Here is a 26,107-nt window from a genome sequence, read left to right as displayed (position 1 = left end):
TTGCTGAAGGGCGCCAGGCCACAGAAGCAGTAGCAAGAACTGCAGGAAAGGGCTAGTGTGCCTCCAGGGTCAGCTTTTGGGCCTTGGTGGCATCAAAGGAGAAGTACACAGGGCCACTGTACTACGGATGGGATTCTTGGAACAGAAGTTTGAATAACTGATGAGTGTGGAAGTGCTATGCAAAAATTCAATTCAACCTGCAGTTACCAGGCATTCATTCTGTGATAGGCATTGTTGTGGGGGTGGCAAGGAGATGGGGGGGTTCTTTGAGGGACTCAGAGAAGAGCAGGACGTGGTGTTCACCCACAAGAGATCTGAAGACTTTCAAAGTAGTTGGCAAAACAGACATACAACTTTTTTTCCCCTCCCCGCAGCCAGTTGAGGCAAAAGACATATAACTTATACAGTGACAAAATACTGCCGACTGTTACTGACACATAACACCCTGGGCTGGGTCACTGGTGAGAAGAAGGAGGATTCTGGCTTTCGGGGCATTCAAGTCCTGTCCATTAACCATTTCCCAATCCCGTATTTATACATCCCATTTTAGACATATTAAGCTGAAGATTGATGTGACATACCCAAAGACACTTAAGTTCGAAGCTGAGAATCTGGGTTAGAAATATAAATCAGGGTGGGCTGGGAGTGGTGGCTCATGCCTGTACTCCCAGCACTTTGGGAGGCTGAGGCAGGCGGATCACTTGAAATCAGGAGTTCGAGACCAGCCTGGCCTACATGGTGAAACCCCATCTCTACCAAAAATATAAAAAATTAGCCAGGTGTGGTGGCACACAACTGTAATCCCAGACACTCGGGAGGCTAAGGCAGGAGAGTCACTTGAACCTGGGAGGCAGAGGTTGCAGTGAACTGAGATCGTGCCACAGCACTCCAGCCTGGGTGACAGAGTGAGACTTAGTTTCAAAAAAAGAAAAAAAAAAAAAGAAAGAAATGTAAGTCAAGATTAAAGACAATGGGTGAGATCAGCAAGGAGCAAGTGTGGAGAGAAAAGAACACCAAGAAAGGCTGCGTGTGGTGGGAGGTGGCCAGTAAGCAGCGAAAGAGGAAGCGGACCCAAGGAGATAGAGTGTTGTTTGAATGGTGATGCTGTATCAACAGAAATGAAATTCCCAGAGGTGTGAAACACAGCAGATCCTTTACAGCACGATGATAGGACACAGCATGAGCCCACCTCTGCCAGGTAAGAGGAGCTTTCTGCAGCCTGTGGCGGGCTCGAGGATGCCAACCATTCATCCACCCCATTGGGATAGCCCAGGCTCTGAGCTCAGCACTCCCCCCATCACTATGATTGCACTAATCCTCACCTACCCTTGCAGGCAAGTATTACTGTGGGCACAGAGAAGTTTGGTAACTTGCCAGCTCCTGTGTAGGAAGCCAGGTCAGGATCCAGCCAGAGTCTCTCTAACAGCCCAGGCCTTGAATGAACACTGGCCTGCTTCAGAATACATGGCCCGCGCTGTGTTCAAATTCCCAGGACAGGTTCCCTATAAGGCCCATGAGGAAATCTGGTCTAAGAGAATCCAGAAAGACAAATTTCGCGAAACAGGTCAAGCCTGACACTGTGCTGCTATGCTTCAGTTGTGTTAAGCCACTCAGTTATCAGACCTGCTTCTCCTTTCATGATTTTAGTAACACCAGCCTCTTCCTTGGGCCCCTGTTGCTCCCACCATCTCCCAGGGTCTTGCACTCAGGTTTAGTCTTCCCTCTCCACTACTGATGATGCATGTATTGCCTTACTCTCTGATCCCCTTTCCTAAATCTGCTACTCCTCTGCTCTTTCTGTGCCTTATCTATCCCTGCTGAGTCTAACATGCAGATTTTGGTCATTCCAAAGTCATGTATAGATCTAATCACAGGGCTCTCTGCTTATCAGCTGCTACTTGGATAAGGAAAGCATGCCAACACGGTCCTCCTTCTTCCTGATGGCCAAGTCAGCATCATTATTACCTAAGTTTATTTCTAACACATCTCAACAGCTTCATGTACTCCCTCTTGATAAAAGTAACTGAGCATAACACCATCAATACCATCAAATCTGTCATTCTCTTCCCTTCTCTCTGGGTGGGACAGGAAGCCATGATGCTTTAGGAAATCTTTCCAAACAAGCAAAGGGGACTTCCCTGTCCCCTCCCATGTGTGACCTGAGCTTGTGTGGATCCCAGGGTGGGCATTCTGGACTACTTGACCTTGCCCATCTCTCCTTCACACCCTCTCATCTCTCCCTACTACCACCAAAAAGCTTGCATTGTATCTCCAATTTCCAGACATACTTTTGAAACCATTTATCTATCTGGTATGTTTATCTGTATCTAGTATGACATGAATATGTGATTTTTATGTGTGTCTATCACGGTTTTGGTCAGTTTGTATTTCTCGTGGGTACAGTTCTATGTGTTCATGTATGTGGAACATATGTATCCTGACACATGGACCTAGTTCCAAATGATCTGAAAGGAATATAATTGTAATTGAATATTTGCACAGATATCCAACATGCACTTGTGATGGCTGGGGGAAATGCATGTGGGATTTCAGTCAGCATTTTATTACAGAAGGTATGTGATTAGTGCTGTATTAATAATGAATCAGCTTATTTGTGGGTCACTGTCAGTGACTCCTTTGCAAATCACATATGTAAATATTTCTGTCTATGGTCTGACGTACATGCAGTGCCACAGTCTGGGAGGTGCTGAGCCATGCCCTCTGTAGGTAGCATATGAAAAGAACTGCATGATTTAAAAGATGCTGACCTGCTTAAGGAAAGCAATTTTAAAACTTTCTAAAAATCTAGTTTGAATGAACAAGTACAATGTTTGCAGTTTTCATTGTGTGTGTGTGTGTGTATGTGTGTGTGTGTTTTCTTTTAGAGATGGGGTCTTGCTGTGTTGGCCAGGTTGGTCTCTAACTCCTGGGATCAAGCAATCCTCCTGCGGCTCAGCCTCCCAAAATGCTGGGATTACAAGTGTGAGCCACCGTGCCTGCTGGCCCCACTGTTTTAAACCCTGATTCAACAGTCATACATTTAACTCATTACCTGTCTTCTTCCCCTTATGACAAACTCAAAGCTTTTATTTTACTAAAGTATTTGGATTAATCTTGTGCTTTTCTATCATGTTCTGAAATAGGTACAATAACAGAATCGCTCAAAATATTATCTCCGTTAAATGTTTTGTGGCTTTAGGGAGAGGTCTAACATGCGGGGAACAAGAAACCAAGTGCATACAGGATTCATTCATAATCTCTCTCCCTGAGTAGAAGCCCGCATCTCTCGATATTGTCTGGTTACCTGCAGGAAGTATTCTGAAGTTCAAAGAGGACATTCACGTGCACTCTGGCTTTCGGTTGGCCATTTGAGTAAGTGATCGCAATTAACTGAAGAGCGGCAGGGAAACACTTCCTGGAATTCTCATCTACAGACAAGTACAAACTGGGGCGGGGCCCATTACCTTCACCTACGCGCTGGGCCGGGTTCGGGCCGTGACGCCGAGAGGTGCGGGGCGCGCGGCTAGGAGCCTAGCGCCCCCGCCCGGGCCGGCGCCCATTCCGCCCGCATCCAGCCAGCATCCCGCCGGGGAAGCGAGCCCAATCCAGCGCTGCCCGTCCAGTCTTCGCCCAAGATTTAAAGCCCGCAAGTTTTGTTCTTGAGACCAGCGACTTTCGCTCCGATGCGGGAAGGAAAGCCGACCTCAGATTTGGACATTTAAAGAGCTGGGCTTGGACTTGGTGAGTTTCGCTCTAAACTGCCCTTGAAATGAAGCTGGACTTGGAGGTAAAGTCACTGGGAAGCTGGCCTGGGGCGGGGTTTCCCCCCCCTCTCGTATTTTAGAAACGGATCGCGGCAGTGCAGCCTTAGTTTGCTGTAAGTTTCCTTCCTTTGTTACTGAGGTCCCCAGAGCTCCAGGCATAAGTGGTGTGACCAGAAACCTTTTAACAAGACCCGCTTGAGAGCTTGCCTTAGAGCTCCCGCTCAGAAACGAAAAGACCACCCTAATCCGCTGCGCGGCAGAACCAATGTCCTGTGTGGGAGGAACCGCGGCGTGCCCTGGGCTCAGGACCCGCGAGGCCAACACAGTCCGCCTCTTGGCGGAGTGCCCCGGGCCGGTGGTTCCGCGCGGAGTTAGTCTGTGGTCGGTTACGTGGTGAAAACGCTGCTGTGCCGCGGCCGCATCTTTCCGCGGGCCGAGGCTTCTCTGGGTGGGAATGTTGACTTCCCTTCCGGATCGCTAAATGGGGAAAGTTCTGGCCGCTCAGCGGGATACGTCTCCAGGACCCGGATGGTTCGTTCTCCGTGCCGCGGCCCCGAGCTGGGCTCCCTGGGTCTCCCGCGCGGGCTCCCGGCACTGGGGCTGCGGGCCGCCCCCTCCGCCCCGCCCCCGCCCGGCGCGCCTTCTCGGCCGAGCGGTTCGCGGTCTCCGGCGCGGGAGGCTCCGAGTCTGCCCACTCCGGACCGAGCGAGGTCTCCGCGGGGGAAGAGTGGCTAGGAGGTGAGGACACGCTGGTCCTCGCCCGGCGCGTGGCGCGAGGACTTCAGGTGGGAACGCGCGCTCGGGCCGGGGGCGCGCGGCTGGCGTGGACACGGGCTCGGGGCCCGCCGCCCTGGCCCGGACCGCGCACCGCCCAGCGCCGGGAAGCCGGGAAGTCGGGGAGGCCTCTCCCACCGCGGGCCCCGGCAGCCCGCCCTCCGCAAGCGCGGCGGGGAAGGAGGCTCGCCCCCTCCCCGGAGCGCCTTTGTTCCCTCCGGCCTGCCCGCGCGGGTGGCCAGCGGCTGGGACCCAGGCCCGGCCGCCGCCCAGGTGCGGCAGGTAGGCTCGGGGGCCGGGCAGCTCCGGTTGGGGTGGCTTCCCGGGGCCGGCGCGGTCCCATTCCCTGAGGAGCTCCGGCTCCTCGGTGGCGGGACCGGCCCGGGCGCGGGAGCCGCGAGGCGAACGCCGCGCCCACCAATTCAGTTGCCGGCCAGGGCCCCAGGCTTGCGGCCACCCGCGTCCGGCGGGAGGGCTGAATTCGAGTCGACAGCCCGCGTCGGCCTGGAAAGAGGAAACCGCCAGCCTGGGAACGCTTTCGGCGAGTTACTGGCAGGGGGAAATGGGGACAGGGAAGTGGGCAGGCGGGGAGACTGGAGCCGTAGATCTTTCTGGCGGGGAGGTCGTGGCCGCTGTTTCCTTTGACTCTGCCTAATTTCATTTTGAATCCTGATGTGACAGAGGCAATTGCTTGCTTGGATACCATATAGGTAAAAGTAACAGTTTTCAACTCGGCTCTTGACTACACCCTGTACATTCTTGGCCAGTGTGGGTTTTCTTAGGTTACAGATCTTGTTAAAGGGACACTGATGTGGAAACCGCACAGTGGCTGGTGGTGGCCTGAGGCTCATATTTATGGTAATTATCTGATGAAAGTACATCCATCAGAATTGGATTTGTTCCTCTGTGCCTTTATTTTGGGAAACCTTGCCTGGTCCCTGTGGGGGATGGGAGAGGAATGTGAAAAGCTGAAGTTGACCCAGAAAAGGAAGATTGAAGGTAGTTGTCTTAAGTGGTGGCACTGAAATGATCCCAACCTGAACTTTCTGAAAGGGTGATTAGTGATCAGCAGCTGATGTTATAACTTTCTCAGAAATTTATGGTAGATTTTCTATCTGGTCACAAGTGAGGAGGTGAAAGCGGCTTTCTCGGGCCAACTCTTTGCTTTTAAAGCAAGCTAAATGCAATACCCGAAATGTTTTCCATTCAGTTCTTAACCTGCTTGTCCTTCTCACTCTTCCTTCTCCTCTTGCACACGCTCTGAGCATTGACTGAGCACTCTCTGAGGAGGAGGCTGACTCAGGCTGACCCTTCCCGGCCCTGCAAGGCTCCCTGTGGCACCTTAAGGTAGAACCAGTGTTATCACAGGAAAGGCCCAAGCCAAAGCTCAGAGCAGCTGTTCCTGAGAAAGTGGGAGATGAGGATGAGTAGGAGGTAGAGATGCTTATAACTGCTTTGCCCAGAGAAAACTCAGAAGGTGCAGAAGAATTTTCAAAATAAAGTACAGGCCCCATCAAGTAGAACATGAAATATTGTATTTCATTAAAGTGGAGATCAGTTTTCTTTTTTAATAAAAGACATTCAAATGGTGAGACTGTAAAAAACAAACAAAAAAACTTTCTAATTCTCAAAAATAGAACAGCTTGAATAATAACTCATGGGTTTTGAAATGGGTCATCTTTTAAAATGGGTCACTTTGGCTAGAATCATTGCACTTGGTGACTTTCACATTGTAAAGGGTCACGTTCTTTCGGAGGCCCAATTGCACTAGAATCTGCATTTCAGAACACAGGTGCCAGGAAGAAACGGGGAGAAATTCAGAAGGAAATGGTCTCTTCTCAGAATCACAAAATGTACCCTATTTGGGGGGATTTTATATATGCTGAAGTAAATAGGTCTCAGCTTTGCATTTTTAAAATACATTATGCCTTTTCTGAAATATTTCCATAGCCATTATTTTAATTCATTGTTAGAATAACCTTGTAAGGAGAGGAATTCATTATGTCCGTGTTCCAGAAACTGAGGCACAGTAAATTATTACAAGAGCTCTACCCTTTGAGAATCTCTGTGAGCAAAGATGTAGCCAGAACAGTGTAAATCTAGAATTAAATACTTTCCTTACAGTATGCAATATCTAACTAATATGTATCAGTTTACATATATATAGGGGATGTAAGAATCTTTATATTTAAAGGATAAGAAACTTGATCAGGTGAGATACGAGATTTGAATTAAAAAGCGATTTTTTAAAAAAAACATTTTAATTCTACAAATTCAGATGCTGGCTTTGATATGTAACTTATTCAGATTTCTCTTCCATAGAAGGTTTTAACACTAGAAGCCAGTTCTCCACAAAAGAGAATGTTCTAGCAAGTGTGTAGGCAACAAAGCCCAAAAGTTCAAGTTCAGAAGCCTAAGATCCACCTAATATTTCAGATTTGACTCGTTTGCTCCTTTCCTATAACTTTCTGTAACTTTTTCATAGCGCTCTAAGCAAAATAAGTTCAAGGATGGACTCACCTCAGGCTTCCTTCTCTTACTTTAGAGGACCGTATAATCTTACACCTGTGTCATCCTAATTGAAATGTATTTTAAATGCTTGTGGGAACCATGTTATTTCCTGTCAAGAATAATGGAAGACCATTATTCTATTAATGGAATAATGGGGAACATGAGAAGGACCATATTCAGTCAATTAGGGGCGATACTTCTGCCTCACAGTATTTGCGATGTGTTAAATGGCCCTTAGCCATCAGACCAGTATTTTAAAAAACTCCTACCTAATTAATGTTTTTTGATAAGAAGCATATTATGAGTATAGCTTAGTACTCTAAAAAGAAAAAAACCTGAAAAAAAAAAAAATCAGCCATCCGTGAACTAACCCTGGTAAAGCTACACGAACAGATTCTAGAGAAAGGAAATTTGCACAGATGGAACATCTAATCTGGACTGACATTGTCAATAAGTTATCTCAAATGATCCTCAGAAAACACTGTCTGGTACATGGTTTAGACACAAGTCGAGCTCATGTGACCAGTAAATGGAGAGGCACAGTATACATCTACTTTTGTTTGCATTTAAACACTCTTGGCTTTTTTACTCTCTTTCACCTCCATCAGGTCCAGATTCCAGCTTGCACTGGAATATTTACTGACCCTTTGATAGAAGATCTACACCTGAAACATCTCTGAAGTCTTTTTAGCATCCTGTCCATGGCCTACTACACAGTATAAGTTAATATTTGTTGAATTAGTTAAATATAGGTATTAACCTACTTTCAGGGCTGCCCGCTGTAATGCCTAGAATAGGGCAGGCACTTAATAAATGGTAGTTAACTTAGACTAAACGTTGATCCACCAAGACAGAAACATGTTACACATACCTCTTGTTTTATACCATCTTCTACTTTTTGTACCTCTGTGTTATAAACCCTCTATCAAGTGCTGTTTCTAAAGACAATGTCCAGAACGGGACACAGGAACTGCCACTGGACAACAGGCAGACACTGGGTTATATCGTCACCCTGTTTCTGAATCCTGGTTTTTCTTATGATTCAACCATGGCTAACCTTTCTGATCTCCTTTTTTCCGTCTTTTCCCTTTACCCTAACTTCTAGCCAAACTAAGTGATTTGACATTTCCCCATTCAAGCCACAACTTTTTCTCTTACGGGCTTAAAAAAATTCCTGCATAGTCTCTCTTGGAATGTCTTATTCCCTGCTCCCTCCACTTCACCTTTTTTTTTTTGTTTTAGACAGAGTCTCGCTCTGTCGCCAGGCTGGAGTGCAATGGAGCCATCTTGGCTCACCGCAACCTCCACCTCCTGAGTTCAAGCGATTCTCCTGCCTCAGCCTCCCGAGTAGCTGAGATTACAGGCATGCTCCACCACACCCAGCTAATCTTTGTGTTTTTAGTAGAGACAAAAATTAACACGGTTTCACCATGTTAGCCAGGATAGTCTCCATCTCCTGACCTCCTGATACGCCCACCTCAGCCTCCCAAAGTGCTGGGATTACAGGCGTGAACCCCCACACCCAGCCCACTTCACCCTTTTAAGCCAGCTGAAATGCTCCTTGCCGTATTCCTCCCTTCACCTTTCTTTCTCCCATCCAAGTACTAACCAGGCCCAACCCTGCTTAGCTTCTGAGATCAGCCAGGATCAGGCACATTCAGGGTGGTATGGCTGTAGACTACTTCTCTTTCTGAGCTGTCTTCCTCCTTTCCTCCACAAACCCACATTTGAATTCTGTTCTAGCTCCTGCTCATTTGCCACCTCTCCCACAAAGCCTTCCCCAATTTCCATCTTCTCCCTGCTTCCCTCATCTCAGAGGAAAGCTCTTCATCCACAGAGCACCTGGTTTGGGGTCCATAGTTTGTTGTCCCTCGGTATCCTTGGGGAATTAGTCCCAGGACACCCCCCCATATCCATGCATGCTCAGGTCCCTTATATAAAATGGTATATCATTTGTATATAACCTATGCAATATTCCCATGTACTTTTTTTTTTCTTTTTATGCTTTTAGAGATGGGGTCTCACTCTGTTGCCCAGGCTGGAGTGCAGAGGCATGTAGCCTTGAGCTCCTGAGCTCAAATGATCCTCCTGCCTCAGCCTCCCAAGTAGTTGGGATTATAAGTGTGAGCTACCACACCTGGCCGATGTACTTTAAATAATCTCTAGATTACTTATAATACCTAATGCAATGTAAATGCTATGTAAACAATTGTTACACAGTATCGTTTAGTGCATAATGACAAGAAAAACATGTCTGTGCATGTTCAGTACAGACACAACCGTACAGTTTTTTTAAGAATGTTTTTGATCTGTAGTTGGTTGAATCTGAGGATGCGGAACCCATGAATGTACAGGGCCAACTGCATATGGGTTTCTAATAACAGATTCGTGGATGAAGGCTACCCAACACAATGCAACATTTGAAATGTATCTTAGTTTTTCTGGGACAAAGCCAGCCTAACAAATCTCAAGAATGTTTGAAAAATTCTAGCTTGAGTGAATGTTGTTCTTCTGGTGACTCAAATAAAGCAGTCATTGTGTCTGAGGAGTCCTAGTGGGGTGGCAGGGGTGGGGTTGGGAGTAGTGGCTATTTGTAGCATGTTTTATGTCACATTAAAGGGATGGGTATGCATTTTAGGCAATAATTCTTACTCTTACTGATAGGTGAACTTGTGTTTTTTATTCATCTACTTTATGATGGATCACTGGTTTACATCTCTTCATCAGGTTTACTACTTATGTGTCATTTTATGAGCTGACTTTGAATATATCTTCAGATTTTCCCTGCCTTTACACATGAAAACGGTTTTGATACAGCTTTTTCATTAGAGAATGACAGCTTTTCCAGGCCATGGTGTCTGTGTCTGACTCCTTGCCTTTCATTTTACCCAACACTTGCTTAAAACATCCTCCCTGACTCTGGTACTTTTTTGCCTCTTCTCCTTCCTTCCTCCCCACCTCTTTTTCTCCCCCTCCTGCGACTTTGGATCTCTGTCCTTGGAGTCCCTGAATCTTTTTTGTGGATGAAAGACTACACTCAAAGGACACAGACTGATGAGGTCAGTTCTGCCTACTGTCGTACTACTGAGACCAAGAAGAAGAAGGAGGGAAAACTGAAATGGAAGGTTTGAAAAAGAGTATGTTAGTAAAAGAAGTAAGAACAGTGCTAACAAAATGCAGCAAAACAGAAATGACTTCAAACTTCTGGCAGTGAAGCAAATTCTCATCCCTCTGGGGTTGCTTCTCTTGACCCTGCCCACCTGCTCCCCTGCCCTCCCCTCCTGATGAGAACTGCAGGAAAACCTGTGCCCATGCCAGGGAGAAAGGGCAGGTAAGGAACACAGGGATGGGGCTGGGACTGACAAGCTGCTCTAAGCTGCTACAGGGTCTGGAGTTTGTTGAAGTTACATGGTTAACTCGGTATCTCGGTACCTCAGTATCTTTTGCAACATTGGGGAGGGAGATCCTTTCTTCCTCAAAGGCTGTTGTCAGGCTTCAAGAGCTACCATATTTGTAAGGCATTTGGAACAGGGCCTGGTGTACAGTAGACATACCCATTATATACCAAATTAAAGTATAAAACAATACTGATTCTTACTAAGGATTAGTATTGTTTTATGATACTTAATTATATACAGTAAGGGTTAGTCTTGTTTTATGATACTTTAGGTTGGTGTACATACATATACTAAGAATGCAGGCATGTCCATGGAAGTTAGCAATATTCAGCCCCCAGCAGGTCCCGGTCAGCAGGACAGGGATTAGGGGAGTCAGGTGAGGCAGGGCTGTGTAAGTGCAGAGTTGGAGCCTGTCTTGGTTGCTAGACTGGGTAAAAGGAGAAGTTTGTTTCTTAAGTAGGCAAGAAAGAAACTGACAAGAGTTATATTTAAAAGAGCAGGCACCCCTGTCAACCCAAACAACTGTGTTGCAAGAAGGAGCACAGAGGGCCAAGCTCAGAAAAGCAAGTGTTTGACCTCTCGGAGACCTCCTTTATATGTCAGCTTTTTAAAATTTGTTTCAAATTTTGCATAATCAAACTGGTTACTGGGAATTATTGATTTCATATAACGTCCCTAAAATATAAGAATAATCTATAATCGCATGCCACAAGTCCCGTTAATAAAGACTTAGGGTCTGTCTTTACCCATTTGTTCATTTGAAATTTCCCTGTCTTTACTTCCCCCATGACCAGCAAACAAATCTACACCCATGTTTAACTTATAAAGAAAGATATAGCTTAGTTAACATAGGTGGAGATCTTGTACCTGGATTCACATTGAAGGTTTTATTATCCAGCTTTCCCCTCTGTCCCAGAGCCATGATTGCTAAAGTGGAATTTAAAGTCTCTTTGGACTAACAGTGAATCAAGAACTAACTCTATAAATATATTCTCTGCAGAAGGATAAGAATTCCAAATGGTTTCTAATTTTTGCCCATGGCTTGAACTAAAGTTTCATATAGCTAAAGTCCCAGCACAAAAACACTTGAAGACAGCCATTAGGTAGAATTTTTTTCTTTTTTAGAGGTCTTATATTGGAAATATAACAGTTGCAAAGATATCTAATGTTTCACCTTAAAATGTGAGTTATAAATTCAGATTTCACATTGCCTCCTTCCTTCTTGAGCAAATAGACTAGGCAATTAGTACCAAATAGTAACTAGTTATATTTCTTAACACCAATTATTGTAACTAATTTATTAAGAAGAAATCTATGCAGATCAAATTATAGCTTTTCCAGGAAGTGCAGGGCTTTTTATTCCTGATCGCTCTCAACAAGGTAATTTGGCTTCTGAAGATTGGTCCTAGCTATACTTAATAGGAAACAGATGACAAGAAGAAGCCAGGAAAAAAAAAAACTTGGAATGTAGAACAAAATGCAGCATAAAGATGGTACAGAAGATTTTATCTTTCTTTCCTTTCGTTATGTCTGGACAGGAACTAAAAACTCTCCCACATGGGACTTAATTATTAAGTAATAAAAGTCTAAATGTAAAAGATATAAAGGCATGAGAATATAAAGGAATTTTTAAAAAACCTGCGACTCACTGGAAGGAGCCTCATATAGTCCTGCTTTCTAAGCATGTCACTTTGAAAGGGATCATTATATTTTCATGACTCATGGGGATATTCCAAATATTAAGTTGATTTTTAAAATGAAGATGATCAGTTCAGTCTTGTTTTCTATATAGGTTTCACTACAATATTTTATTTTCCCAGCAAGGAAGAAACCAGAACCAGAACAGAATGATTAAATTTCTTAGTTTTCTTCTAATCCGTTAGTATTTCCATCGAATTATACTACCTTCTTATATAGAATTCCTGGGTTTGTTCTTGTTTTGGCAACAATTGAAGTAAGAGAGGATGATTTTATGGTAGAGGTTTGATTCGATTCTAGATTGGTGTTTTTCGGCTATGTAGAACACAATCTATTCATGGTTCAGACAACCATTTTAGGAGGTTTTCATGTCCAGCATTAAAAAAAAATAGGAAGAGAAGTGGGCATTCATATATATATATATATGTATATATATGAATATTAAGTAATAAAAGTGTAAAATATATAAAGGAATGAGGAATGTATATACATTATATATATACACACACACCCCAAATTAAAGTATAGAACAATACTAATTCTTACTAAGGATTAGTTCTTACTAAGGATTAGTATTGTTTTATGATACTTTAGGTTGGTGTACATACATATACTAAGAATGCAGGCATGTCCATGGAAGTCAGCAATATTCAGCCCCCAGCAGGTCCCAGTCAGCAGGACAGGGATTAGGGGAGTCAGGTGAGGCAGGGCTGTGTAAGTGCAGGGTTGGAGCCTGTCTTGGTTTACAGTTTTGACATTTTGTTCATTGTGGATTTTTTGCAGTAACTTTGATTTTTAAAAAATACCGCATCAAAGTATTATACTGACTACTGAGTTATTATACTGACTACTTAAATTGTACACCTAAAGTAAGTGGCTCCCTTGTCTCCCTCTAGTCCTGGCCGGGATCAGTATGGTTTACAGAGGGAATGGTGAGTGTTGGGGAACTAGGGAGCCCGTGAGGAGGCGGCCCACAAGGGGAGGAGGAGCTGATGGTGTGTCTGATGTCTCCTCCTTTCTCTAGGAAGCAGACAGGAGGTGAAGTCTTCAGAGTGAGGGGACAGAGCCTGGGAGAGGGAGATTTAGCATGGCCGCTGAAGAGACCAGGAAAGGGAGAAGGTCTGGGACAAGTGCAAGAACAGTCGCAGGGCACTGAAAACTTTGCCCAAAGCTAGATAGTGCCATTTGTGGTGACGCTGCCTGCCTGGTAAGTTCTGTTTCCACTGCATCCCTGGAGGTGTCGTAGGAACAGGAAGATGGGAGGGTGGCACTGGGGTCTGGGGTTGTTGGGGTGGGAGGGCAAAGGTGTCCGATGATGATTCTGCATCTGAGACAGGGGAGGTGCATGAGGAAGAAAGGTCAGGAGACTGCTGGGCGTGGTGGGGTGGCAGAAGGTTCTGGATGAATATTTAGAAGTTGCAGCTAGGAGTGAGCATACTATAGAATGAGTATTCTGGAATTTGAAGTCTCAGAAGAAATGCAGTTCTTAGTGAAGCCATGTAAACAACTTCCTGGCTGCTAAGCTGTCTTGAGTGTTGGGAGACAACATGAACAAAATGGTCTACACATCATAAGGTTTCCTTAGACTTGAGTGTGTTGTATGTCTCCTAAGTAAAATGCAGAAATACAGTTCACTGTTGCTTCTCTTCCTGGAAATTGCCCTCCCCAACCTCAAACCAGCCCCCAAGTGGGGCAGGGTCCATCTTTAGACCCTCCCGTAGCACCCAGCACAACCCTAACTACATGGTCAGTGTCTCTCTTCCCCACTTAGAGCTCCAAGACCAGGGCCTTGTTTGTCCTGCTTACCCACTCTACCCATTTGTTAACCCCATCTTAATTTTCTGATGAACGAGCCCTTTTTTCATTGACTCCTCCTTTTTCTCCTTCTCCGGAGTTCATTTTTCCTTCAGGCCCATTGTTCTCGCTCCACCTAGAGAGCTTATCCACATTCATGAAATTAGTCATCTTCATGCTCAGAGTACCCACCTGGATCTCCCCAGTCTTGTCTAGCTTATCTTAGATTATTACCCTCTGGACATCTGTACCTTGTCTCTCCATCACCCTCGAACTCAACGCGAGTCTAAAATCAAATGCAATCCCCTTCACTCCTAACTCAGGAAACAGTTTTCCCTCCCTTGTCTGTAATGCTTGAAATTAGCTCTCACTTCTCCTCTTCCTCCTTTACTCCCCATCCCAGGTCATTCATCAGGTCCTGCTAGGTCTTTGTTTTTCTTGAAAGGGCCTTCTTTATGCCTTCCTTTCCTCCCCACTTCCACTACCCTCAACTAGGCCTTCCTCACCTCATCCGGCATCAGTACGAGCCCCTGAGAAACCAGCGTCCTGATCTTCAGGCATTCTGCATTTCACCCTGCGCCACCATTGCCAGTTTAATCCCTCTTGCTCAAACTTAATAAATACTGAGCAAGGGAGTTACCATGACAAACAAAACCTGAAATTTCTATGACTTCCTGCTGCTGTCTGTACCCTCTAAGGCTCCTCTACCTGATTGTCAAGGTTCTCCATAAGTAGGTTCCCACCTCTCCGCTTTCAAATCAATGGCTCTTTCTCAAATATCTGCCATATGCAGTTCTTGTCTGAAACAAAGGTTGCTCCTACTCCTGCAGCCACCTAAATCCTAGTCATCCTCAGGCCCTCCTAAAATCCTGACTAATCCAACCCCCACTGATTTCTCTACCAGTCCCAGAGACTTTCCTCTTGCGCCTGGGGTTGGTATCATGCAGATTAGTGCTGACACACTGTGCCTTACCAGGATTTGTCCATTGTTGTCTGTGGGAACTATGCTTTCATGTGGGAACTATGAGTCTTGTCACAAATAGACTGTAAATGCTTTGAGATTGGAGACTGTAAAATACTTATTCATGATCTCCCACTGTGACTGGTAGAAGAACTCGCAGAGTAGATACTCATATACTTATAGGATTAATTGAAACACTGGAGACTGAGGTTTTTTAACTTGTACTTAAAAGTGTGGACCTCCCCATCTTGATTACAACTTCAAAATGGATAGCAGGTTTTACATATTATCTCAGCATCACAAAAGTAGACTCCACAAAGAAATGAGTTGATAGCAGGGGTAAGGTTTAAAAAAATCAGGGATTATTGCAGGGAAACTTGTAACCTTTGGGTGTACTAACTAGTTTCTTCCCAAAAAGTTTAAAGAGCTCTCTTGTGAAAGAATATTCCTGTGAGTAACTGAGGGGTACGGTTCCCAGACTGAAAAGTATTTGGGGTCTGTCACCTCTTTTCTGATGTTCCTACTTTTATTCTTTATTCTTCTGACTACCTCTATTAGGAAAGATAATACTAAGAATACCTGTCCCTTCTTCTCAGTCCAAATAGAAGCAAACCCAGGTTGTATTTGAGATATCTGCATATTTTCTTCCAAGCAATTCTTTGTCCTCTTCTCTCCCATGCTTTTCTATTTCCTATTTTCAGCAGGCTCTGAAGTCATCTATAATTTTTACTGCCCCTCAGTGACATTACATGGATATTCATCCCCGATTTGCAGATTAAAGCACTGAATCAGAGTGAGGTGAGGGTTGCCCAAGGTTACACAATAAATCTGGCCCCAAACAGGGGTAACCCTTGAGTTTCTAGCCTGTTGATTGGCCACTGACCCGTGCTGCAGGCACACAAAGGAAGCTGCACCCACAGCAGTCTGTTGTGGATGGTTGCTGAGCTTCGCATTCGGCATTGGGCTTGCTTTGTTTCCTGCCAGGCCCAGCATTTTCTTCTACCAGATCGGCAGGCTTTGTGGGCGTCTTCCTAGGGCCCTGCCCTGCACTCTGAATAGGAAAGCTGGAAGCTGTGCTTTAGAGAAGCTTTAAGACGCTGTAAGAAACCAGAAGAGTGAGTGCCAGTTGTATGTGCGTGGTCTCCATCCGCAAAGCCGGAGCTGGGCGCAACAGTGTTGACTTGTAATTGATGAATTTAGATCGGGGGCAGGCCGGGGGAGGGCAGTGCTTTTGATTTAGGCTGGGAAAGGCCTCCTAGTGACTATGTTCAATTTGGAGGAATTCAGATGTTCTTTTGTGATACAAGTGAAGCTGTGTAATACAAATGAGGAGTTTTACCTTCCCTAAATCTTCCCCTTATCATTCCCGTATTATCAGTGAGATCTGGTTACGATTTATGTAAATGGTGGCTAAAAAATTCAAACGACGGAGGGGGAGAATTCTCATTTTGGAACTTCACATGCTGTGCTAAATAAGTAGCGTGGGATGTTGGCTTTGTGACAGGTCTTTTGTCATTTTTCAGAAAGCATTTTGACTTGTTAATGTCAATTTGGAACAGTTGAAAAAATACAGGAAAATAAGGTAAATACATACATATTGAGGGTGGGGACAAAATGAATGTTCTGAACCAGCTTACAGTAGCCATATAAGCAGCAGCAGCAACGCACCAACCTGGTGAGTAATAGGCCTGATTCACTAGAGATAGTAGCGCCTTTAATGAGTCAGATGGATGCACACTGGGTGTGGGAGCAGTTGGACTTGTGGGCAGAAAGTCTAGCAAGAAGCTCAGACTTGCAAACAACTCTAGGACATGCAAAGCAAGCTGGCATTGGAGCTTGCTGGACACAGCTGCTCAGGAATAGGCAGCTGGTTTTCCCTTTGATCCCTGAGATTCCAAAGGTTACTTTCCTCTTTGTTCCCTTCCCAGGGTCAATTAGAGTAGAAACTGCAGGGGCTTTTCAGTTGAGAATTTTCCTAGATTTCTTAAAAATGTGTATGCTGGCTTAAAATCTGCCATCAAGAATCCCATTACCTTACTTTAAGCCTCCAGTTCCTTCAAGATGTATTGTGGAGGAGACCAGAGGGCCCTTGCTTTGAGGCTTCAGAGGATGGTCATTATCTGGGTGAGCACTGTGGATAAAGACTGAGAGAGCAACTGAAAGAAAGTGGGCCCCTGAATGAAAGTGATTTTGCAAAGTTTAGGCAGATGCCACCATCAGAAACTGATATTTTCTGAAGTCTTTCTCACCTTCCTCTAGAGCATTCAGTCCAGAAATGACCAGCCTATCCAAGGAGGAAATTACTGATATTGATCTGTTCCTTAGAGCAGTGTTTCAGCTTTTTTTTTTTTTTTTTTTTTTTTTTTTGAGACGGTATCTCATTCTGTTACCCAGGCTGGAGTGCAGTGGCATGATCTCAGCTCATTGTAACCTCCACCTTCCTGGTTCAAGCGATTCTCCTGCCTCAGCCTCCTTAGTAGCTGGAATTACAGGTGTGCACCACCACACCCAGCTAATTTTTGTATTTTTGATAGAGATGGGGTTTCACCATGTTGCCAAGCTGGTCTCAAACTCCTGACCTCAAGTGATCCTCCTGCCTTGGCCTCCCAGAGTGCTGGGATTACAGGCATGAGCCACCACGCCCGGCCTTCAGCCTTTGTGATGGTAAAGCACAGTAACACATTTCTCATTACACCCCTGGACGCACACACACATAAAACCCAAAAGTTTCACAAAATGATTCTTGCTCTTACTACTTTCAGTACACTCTGCATTTAAAAAAAAAGAAAATGCTGGCTGTGGCTTCCTAAGTGGTACGTGCAGTTTTCACATCAGTGCCCTTAGCAATAAAATATGCCCTATACTGATTATCTCCGGACAAAGTCTGAATGGGGCTTGGCTCTAATCTCTAGTCCTCACTGGACATTTTACATACCTGGCCTTTGCCTCTACCCTGATGTGGAGTGATCATGGGGGTGGGAAATACAGCTGGATCCGAAAGCTCTGAAGTGGGGATGGAGGTGTCACAGCTGAGGCTAGGCCCATTCTGCAGGGCACTCAGTGTGTGCAGTTGGTTTTCTATCAGGGGTCAACTGGCAGGGGGACTTGAGGACAGATCTCTGGGCATGAAGCAGGGCCTTTGCCTGGGGCTTGCTATGTGGCTCAGCCTACACAGCTCTCTCCCTGTCAGTCCTGTCCAAAGCCCAGGAAACTAATGTACCACCCCTGAGGAAGACAGCCTACCTCTCCATCCAAGGAAGTGTTTTACCTGTGGTAAGCACTGGGGACAGAATCCTTGAGAAAGGAGGGTGCTATGTCCCAGTGGTGGAAGAAAAGAGAGGACCTGGGGTAAGCAGCCATGGCATGGACCTCATCCGAGGTGGCCCCTGGCTAGGCGTCCTGACCCCCAGTCTTTCCCCAGTAACCATCACTTTGAGTAAACAGTGGCTCCACCCCCAGCATGGTTCTTTGCACCAACATTTGGGGAATGCCTACCAGGGGTCACACACTGACCTGGATGCTGAGTGTAGGGTGTCTACAACATCGTGCCTAAAAAGTCTCTGTATGGGGTATAAGAAGGTGCTGGTGCAATACAGATGAGATGAGAAGCATCTTTCAGGGAATGGGTTGATCCCAATTCAGGCTTCCCAGAGAAGGATGTCTATAGACTTGATATTAGCAAGGGAGGTAGGGTAGCCAGGCCACAGGACTGCTGGTGTAAAGACCAGGGCATATGAAATGGCAAGTGTGATTGTGCTTTCAGCCAGTAATTTGGTATTGTCAAATGATGTGACCAAATAGCTGGAGAGGCAGATCCTAAAGGGTCCTGTGGGCCGGGCTAGACTTCATCTTGTCACTAACTAGTGGAGAGGCTCTGAAGAAGATAAAAAAGCTCAGTTTGTCTCGTGATTAAATCCAAGTTTTACAAAGGTCACTCTGACTGTAAAGTGGAAGGTGGGTTGGCCAGGGGATCATCTAGTCTGGGTGAGAGGGGATAACATGAAGGGGTGAAGAGAGATTTTGAAGTGATTCACAGGATTAAACATTTAAATAACGGAAGTGGAGGAAATGGGGCGGGGGGTGTTCCAGATTTCAGGCACAGAAGAAAGAAGTGCAGTTAAGCACAAATAAAGAGAAACAGGAACAGCAGGTTTTAGGGGAGAAGATAACAGAATGGGTTAGAAATGACACTTGAGGCCGGGCGTGGTGGCTCACGCCTGTAATCCCAGCACTTTGGGAGGCTGAGATGGGTAGATCACAAGGTCAGGAGATCGAGAACATCCTGGCTAACACAGTGAAACCCCGTCTCTACTAAAAATACAAAAAATTAGCCTGGCATGGTGGCGGGTGCCTGTAGTACCAGCTACTCGCTACTCGGGAGGCTGAGGCAGGAGAATGGCGTGAACCCGGGAGGCGGAGCACTCCAGCCTGGGAGACAGTGAGACTCCGTCTCAAAATGAGTACCCTAGTGTGCTAGGTAATGATCTGTCTTCTGTCTGCTTCCCTTCATTTATCATGTATATTCCCATTTAATTTGCACAAAGACTTTGAGTTAAACGGTCTTATCCCAATTTGTCAAATTTCTATGTTAGATGCATGATACGGTACAAGAAACCATAAGTGGCTGAGGCAGCATTGGTGTTCAAATTGCCTGACTACAAAGACAGTGCTTGTTGGCTACATTCTGTTGCTTCCTGGTTTAGAACATGTCACATTGATGCGCCTGTTGCATTTCCAAATAAAAAAGTGCAGAAAGAAGGTGGCTGTATAAATCTGGGGCTCACAAACTAATTTTGATTATTGAGAGTTTGCTTTCAAGGAGCAAATTGTGGCTCCTTGATTATGAACCTTAATTAAAAAAATAATAATAATAAGTCTTATTCCTGCCTTGTCTGGGGCAAGCCTTAGTGGATTTTTACTGCTGTGAATTTTCTTTTCATTGAAGATTTTGCCTTCATCTATGTATCTACTTTCCTCCTGACCATATTCAAGTCAGTATATTCATGAATATACCCATTTGTGAAATTTGAACTTACGTATACAAGATTATAGCTGTTTGGGAAGCTTTTTTTTATTTTTTAAGAGTAGGAGTAGAAAAAGGTCTCTGTATTCTGAATGGGAAGACAGTGTAAAGCAATATTTTCCCTTTTCCTGTCCTCCTCTAAAAAAAAATAAACAGCTATATGCCTCTGCCAAATACTAACTGCCTTATCACCTTTTGTCCAGATCGGGCAGCTTACATTTGGTTTTAAGAAATTAGGAATATGTGTCTTTCTGGCACCTCAGTAACCCACGTGATTGTGATTCTTTTCTCTTCTTGACTCTGATAGGTGGCATGGAATGTTCACATGGGAGAGCCACATGAGGCTGCCCACCACGCTTCCTGAAGGATGCCCGGGTGGAAGAATTTTGACGTGCCAGTGTCCTCGTTCTACAGGGTGTTCCATTCTTTCACAATCTCAGAAAAATGGGATTAAAAGAAACTATTTTGTGAAATAAGAAAACTGTTTTCCATTTTTAATGACCAACATGTATTAAGATGGACACCTACTCTACGAAATACGAAGTTCTATGGTCCCGAAGAAGCCAGTGCCTGTTTAAAACTGATCCTAAATAAAAACAGACTTGAGTGGATATGAGAATGTTGATTAGTGGCAGAAGAGTCAAAAAATGGCAGTTTATTCAGTTATTTGCAACTTGTTTTATAGGGAGCCTCATGTTTTTTTGGGAACCGATCGATAATCACATTGTGAGCCATATGAAGTCATATTCTTACAGATACCTCATAAATAGCTATGACTTTGTGAACGATACCCTGTCTCTTAAGCACACCTCAGCGGGGCCTCGCTACCAGTACTTGATTAACCACAAGGAAAAGTGTCAAGCTCAAGACGTCCTCCTTTTACTGTTTGTAAAAACCGCTCCTGAAAACTACGATCGACGTTCCGCAATTAGAAAGACGTGGGGCAATGAGAATTACGTTCGGTCTCAGCTGAATGCCAACATCAAAACTCTGTTTGCCTTAGGAACTCCTAGTCCACTGGAGGGAGAAGAACTACAGAGAAAACTGGTTTGGGAAGATCAAATGTACAATGATGTAATTCAGCAAGACTTTGTTGATTCTTTCTACAATCTTACTCTGAAATTACTTATGCAGTTCAGTTGGGCAAATACCTATTGTCCACATGCCAAATTTCTTATGACTGCTGATGATGACATATTTATTCACATGCCAAATCTGATTGAATACCTTCAAAGTTTAGAACAAATTGGTGTTCAAGACTTTTGGATTGGTCGTGTCCATCGTGGTGCCCCTCCCATTAGACATAAAAGCAGCAAATACTACGTGTCCTATGAAATGTACCAGTGGCCAGCTTACCCTGACTATACAGCTGGAGCTGCCTATGTAATCTCCGGTGATGTAGCTGCCAAAGTCTATGAGGCGTCACAGACACTTAATTCTAGTCTTTACATAGATGATGTGTTCATGGGCCTCTGTGCCAATAAAATAGGGATAGTACCACAGTACCATGTGTTTTTTTCTGGAGAGGGTAAAACTCCTTATCATCCCTGCATCTACGAAAAAATGATGACATCTCATGGACATTTACAAGATCTCCAGGACCTTTGGAAGAATGCTACAGATCCTAAAGTAAAAACCATTTCAAAAGGTTTTTTTGGTCAAATATACTGCAGATTAATGAAGATAATTCTCCTTTGTAAAATTAGCTATGTGGACACATATCCTTGTAGGGCTGCGTTTATCTAATAGTACTTGAATGTTGTATGTTTTCACTGTCAGTGAGTGAAACCTGGATGAAAAAAAACCTTTAAATGTTTGTCTATACCCTAAGTAAAATGAGCATGAAAGACAAATATTTTGAAAGCCTAGTCCATCAGAATGTTTCTTTGATTCTAGAAGCTGTTTAATATCACTTATCTATTTCATTGCCTAAATTCATTTCAAAGAATTCGTATTTAGAAAAGGTTTATATTATTAGTGAAAACAAAACTAAAGGGAAGTTCAAGTTCTCATGTAATGCCACATATATACTTGAGGCGTAGAGACGTTATTAAGAAGTCTTGATGTTAGAGTAATTGCTTTTGGAAAATACCAAATGAACGTATAGTACAACATTTCAAGGAAATGAATATATTGTTAGACCAGGTAAACAAGTTTATTTTTGTTAAACAGCACTTGGTGGAGGTGGTAGGGGCAGGGAAAGGTCAGCATAGGAGAGAAAGTACATGAATCTGGTAAAAGAAAGTCTCTTGTTCTTACGAGGAGATGTAGAAAAATGTGTACAACGTTATTATAAACAGACAAATCACTTCTTACCACATCCATGTAGCTATTGGTGATAGAGTCATTAAAATACCTTTTTTTTTTTTTGGTATCTTTTTTCAAAGTTTAATGAGAACTTTGAGAAAAGTGAGTAATGCTGCCCTAATACTTTGTATGTTTTTAATGGATTTTTTTTAAGTATTAGAAAATGACACATAACATGGGCAGTTGGTTGCTCATAGGGTCCTTCTGTAGGGAGAAACCATTGTTAATTCAAATAAGCTGATTTTAATGAAGTTTTCAACTGGTTTTTAAATATTCAATATTGGTCTGTGTTTAAGGTTGTTATTTGAATGTAGTTTACATAGAGGAATATAATAATGGAGAGACTTCAAATGGAAAGAGAGAACATTACAAGCCTAATTTATCCATAATTTTATAAAATGAAATCTTAGTGTCTAAATCATTGTACTGATTACTAAAATTAACCCACTCCTCCCCAACAAGGTCTTATAAACCACAGCACTTTGTTCCAAGTTCAGAGTTTTAAATTGAGAGCATTAAACATCAAAGTTATAATATCTAAAACAATTTATTTTTCATCAAATAGCTGTCAGAGGTGATCTTTATTTTCTAAATAATTCAAACTTGAAAACAGTAAAAAAGTGATGGAAAAGTTGCCAGTTTGGGGTTTAAACCATTTTTAAAGCTGCATGTTCCTTGTAATCAGAGAGATGTGTCTGAGATCTAATAAAGTAAGTTACATTTATTTTACAAGCAGGATAAAAATGTGGCTATAATACACTACCTCCCTTCACTACAGAAATAATTAGGTGGTGTCTGCTGCTAGGGAGATTATATGAAGGCCAAAATAATGACTCCAGCAACAGTGGCTGAACTCACTCTAAGACCTTTGACAGCAGAGGCACCTCTTAGGGAAAATAAGATGTCTGATAAAATAAGGTAACGTCTAAAATCATGCAAAACAAAACTAAAAAAGATTTATCAGTATACACAACTGGATGATGATACTTAACAATTTTTAGCAGGTAGCTTTTTAATGTTTACAGAAATTTTAATTTTTTTCTATTGAAATTTGAGGCTTGTTTACATTGCTTAGATAATTTAGTATTTTTAACTAATGTCAAAACTACAATGTCAAACATTCTAGGTTGTAGTTACTTTCAGAGTAGATGCAGGGTTTTAGAACATCACAGTTTAAGTTTTCTGACCAATTTTAAAAAACGTAGAGAACAAAAGCATATTTGACCAAGCAACAGGCTTATAATTAATTTTTGTTAGTTGATTCTTTAATGATATATTGCCTTTTGGCCATATATACCCTGTGTATCTATACTTGGAAGTGTTTAAAGTTGCCATTGGTTGAAAACATCAGTGTCTCTGGCCATCAAAGTGATCTTGTTTACAGCAGTGCTTTTGTGAAACTATTATTTATTTGCTGAAAGAACTCTTCTGAACCGTGTCCTTTTTATTTTTGCTTAGAATAGAATGGAGCAGGTTTAAATTTCAAGGAAATATGAAGGCACTTCCTCTTTTTTCTAAGAAGGAAGTTGCTAGATGATTCCCTCATCACACTTAAAGTACTGAGAAGAGTATTTGTAAATAAAAGGGTTCCAACCTTTTAAAAAAGAAGGAAAAAACTTTTTGGTGCTCCAAATGCAGGGCTATCTTTTTTAAAAATGTCAACAAAGGGAAAATAAACTATCAGCTTGGATGGTCACTTGAAGATGGTTATACACAGTGTTATTGTTAAAATTTTTTTACCTTTTGGTTGGTTTGCATCTTTTTTCCATATTGTTAATTTTATACCAAAATGTTAAATATTTGTATTATTTGAATTTTGCTCTTGTATGACAAAATAATTAGTGGGTTAAAAAAAAAAATCTATGATTTCCAATAAACAACTGAAAAATCAGGAGATGTGTATTTAAACTTTTTCATGAACATTGCTTATATAATCATTCATTCTGTTTTAATGTACTACATGGTCTTAGCCCTATTCCTATAGGGTGATCATGTTCTCTGCATTATAGGGCCACCTAAGATGCTACTGTTTGTCAAATGACTCATGCTGGCATGTCTAGATGGGGAGATGTTCTTTCCTAATGTAGTCATGTGCCACAAAATGACGTTTCGGTTAACAATGGACCATATATATGACGACAGTCCCATGAAATTGTAATGGAGCTGCCCTACACAGGTGTACCATTTTTTATCTTTTATTTCAGATTTTTACTGTACCTTTTGTACATTTAGATATGTTTAGATACATAAATACTTTCCATTGTCTTACAGTTGCCTGCAGTATTCAGTAACATGCTGTATAGGTTTGTAGCCCAGGAGCAATAGGCTCTACCATATAGCTAGGTGTCTAGTAGGCTATTCCATCTAGGTTCTCTTATGTATACCCTGGGATGTTTGCACATCGACGTGGTCACCTAAAGATACATTTCTTGGCTGGGCGCAGTGGCTCACGCCTGTAATCCCAGCACTTTGGGAGGCTGAGGCAGGTGGACCACCTGAGGTCAGGAGTTTGAGACCAGCCTGGCCAACATGGTGAAACCCTGTCTCTACTAAAAATACAAAAATTAGCTGGGTGTGGTGGCACACACCAGTAATCCCAGCTACTCGGGAGGCTCAGGCAGGAGAATTGCATGAACCTGGGAGAGGGAGGTTGCAGTGAGCCGAGATTGTGCCACTGCACTCCAACCTGGACGACAGAGCAAGACTCTGTCTCAAAAAAAAAAAAAAAAAAAAACATTTCTCAGAACTTATCCTCATTGTTAAGCAATGCATGACTATAATCTGTTGAGAGAGGGAAGAAATCACCTCTAGTTACAGTGCCTTAAGATACTACTTGCGAAAGTTACGTTTTCCTTTTCTTTGATGTTGTTAGCTGTCTGAAATACAGTCAATTTTAACCCTAATCTCTTAATATCAGGAATGCCCTTACACCTACTTTGGAGTGTTTGGTGCTTCGATATATTTGCATGTAGTGTGCTCCTCATTTGTTTTTTACCTGATTCCTGCTCAGTTCTTCCCATAGCGTATTGTGTAACTCAATCTATATTTAAAACTTGTCAGCATCTGAATTATTTGGTTATGGTAGAACTTTTTACTTGCAAGGCATGGTAGGAGTTTGTAGTTGGTACTAAAATGTGATGACTTGGAAGAATTAATTAATGACCTATATTTGGGGACTTTAATTGGATGCTATAGCCGCAACGAGAATAGAACCAGAGAACTCTTGATATGCAAGGTTATTCATTCTGCGATAATAATGGGAGGAATATTCGATGTCTCTTTGAGTCCATTTTCCTTCCAATCACTTCTACATTCTGCAGTGACACAGTCCTTAATCATAGCTTTCATTACAATATTCCTTTACTCCAGACCTCAAAGACTCCATACTGCCTCCAGCATCAAATCTAAACTCTTTTACCTGGTTTTCAAGGCCCTCTGTAATCTTTTCCTCCTTCATTCCTTATAGCTTGGTTTTTATCACTGCCACTATTATCTATCATAATGTCATTCGTGACCATACCTTGCTTAAGTTGGTTTCCCTTGCCAAGAACACCGTTTTTTCTATACCTGTTGAAATTTTGGAAACCCAGTTCTACCTTCTCTCTTCCCTTAAGCATCTCTTCCTTCCCTCCTTCCCAAATTTATACTTAGTCACATATATTATTGTACTACCTATTAATCATTCCATGCGTGTTTTTACTAGCTATAAGTTCTGAAGGCAACCATGCCTTGCACAGTGTTCACTTAGGGTTCTGAATAATAAATAATCTCCCAAAAATCTGAAAGCTTTCTATATACCAAGCAAATTTATATTAGTTATGCAGCAAAACTCAAATCTATAAAATCAAAAGGGAATAAGGAAATATAGATTAAACAG

General features: G+C 43.1%; 2 protein-coding genes across 6 annotated transcripts in view; one reads left to right on the top strand and one right to left on the bottom strand.

Annotated features, from left to right (window-relative positions):
- MCF2L2 (MCF.2 cell line derived transforming sequence-like 2) overlaps positions 1–26,107 on the bottom strand; it is a 261,670-nt gene that overhangs the window by 69,073 nt on the left and 166,490 nt on the right. The window lies entirely within an intron of this gene.
- On the top strand, positions 2,710–24,500 carry B3GNT5 (UDP-GlcNAc:betaGal beta-1,3-N-acetylglucosaminyltransferase 5). 4 transcript variants are annotated; one of them, XM_037988521.2, is made up of 2 exons: positions 2,710–3,741; positions 20,231–24,500. In XM_037988521.2, the coding sequence occupies exon 2, from the start codon at positions 20,536–20,538 to the stop codon at positions 21,667–21,669; it is 1,134 nt and encodes a 377-aa protein (XP_037844449.1). In that variant the 5' UTR covers positions 2,710–3,741; positions 20,231–20,535; the 3' UTR covers positions 21,670–24,500. The 4 variants fall into 4 exon arrangements, with proteins under 4 accessions (XP_037844449.1, XP_037844448.1, XP_007970153.1 ...); XM_037988520.2 differs by lacking the exon at positions 2,710–3,741 and adding an exon at positions 3,878–4,502; XM_007971962.3 differs by lacking the exon at positions 2,710–3,741 and adding an exon at positions 3,878–4,549.

This window comes from Chlorocebus sabaeus, chromosome 15, assembly GCF_047675955.1.
Source record: "Chlorocebus sabaeus isolate Y175 chromosome 15, mChlSab1.0.hap1, whole genome shotgun sequence".
In the NCBI taxonomy this organism is placed as follows: Eukaryota; Metazoa; Chordata; class Mammalia; order Primates; family Cercopithecidae; genus Chlorocebus; species Chlorocebus sabaeus.
The sequence above is the reverse complement of the archived record's forward strand: the minus strand, read 5'-3'. Positions and strand labels throughout refer to the sequence as shown.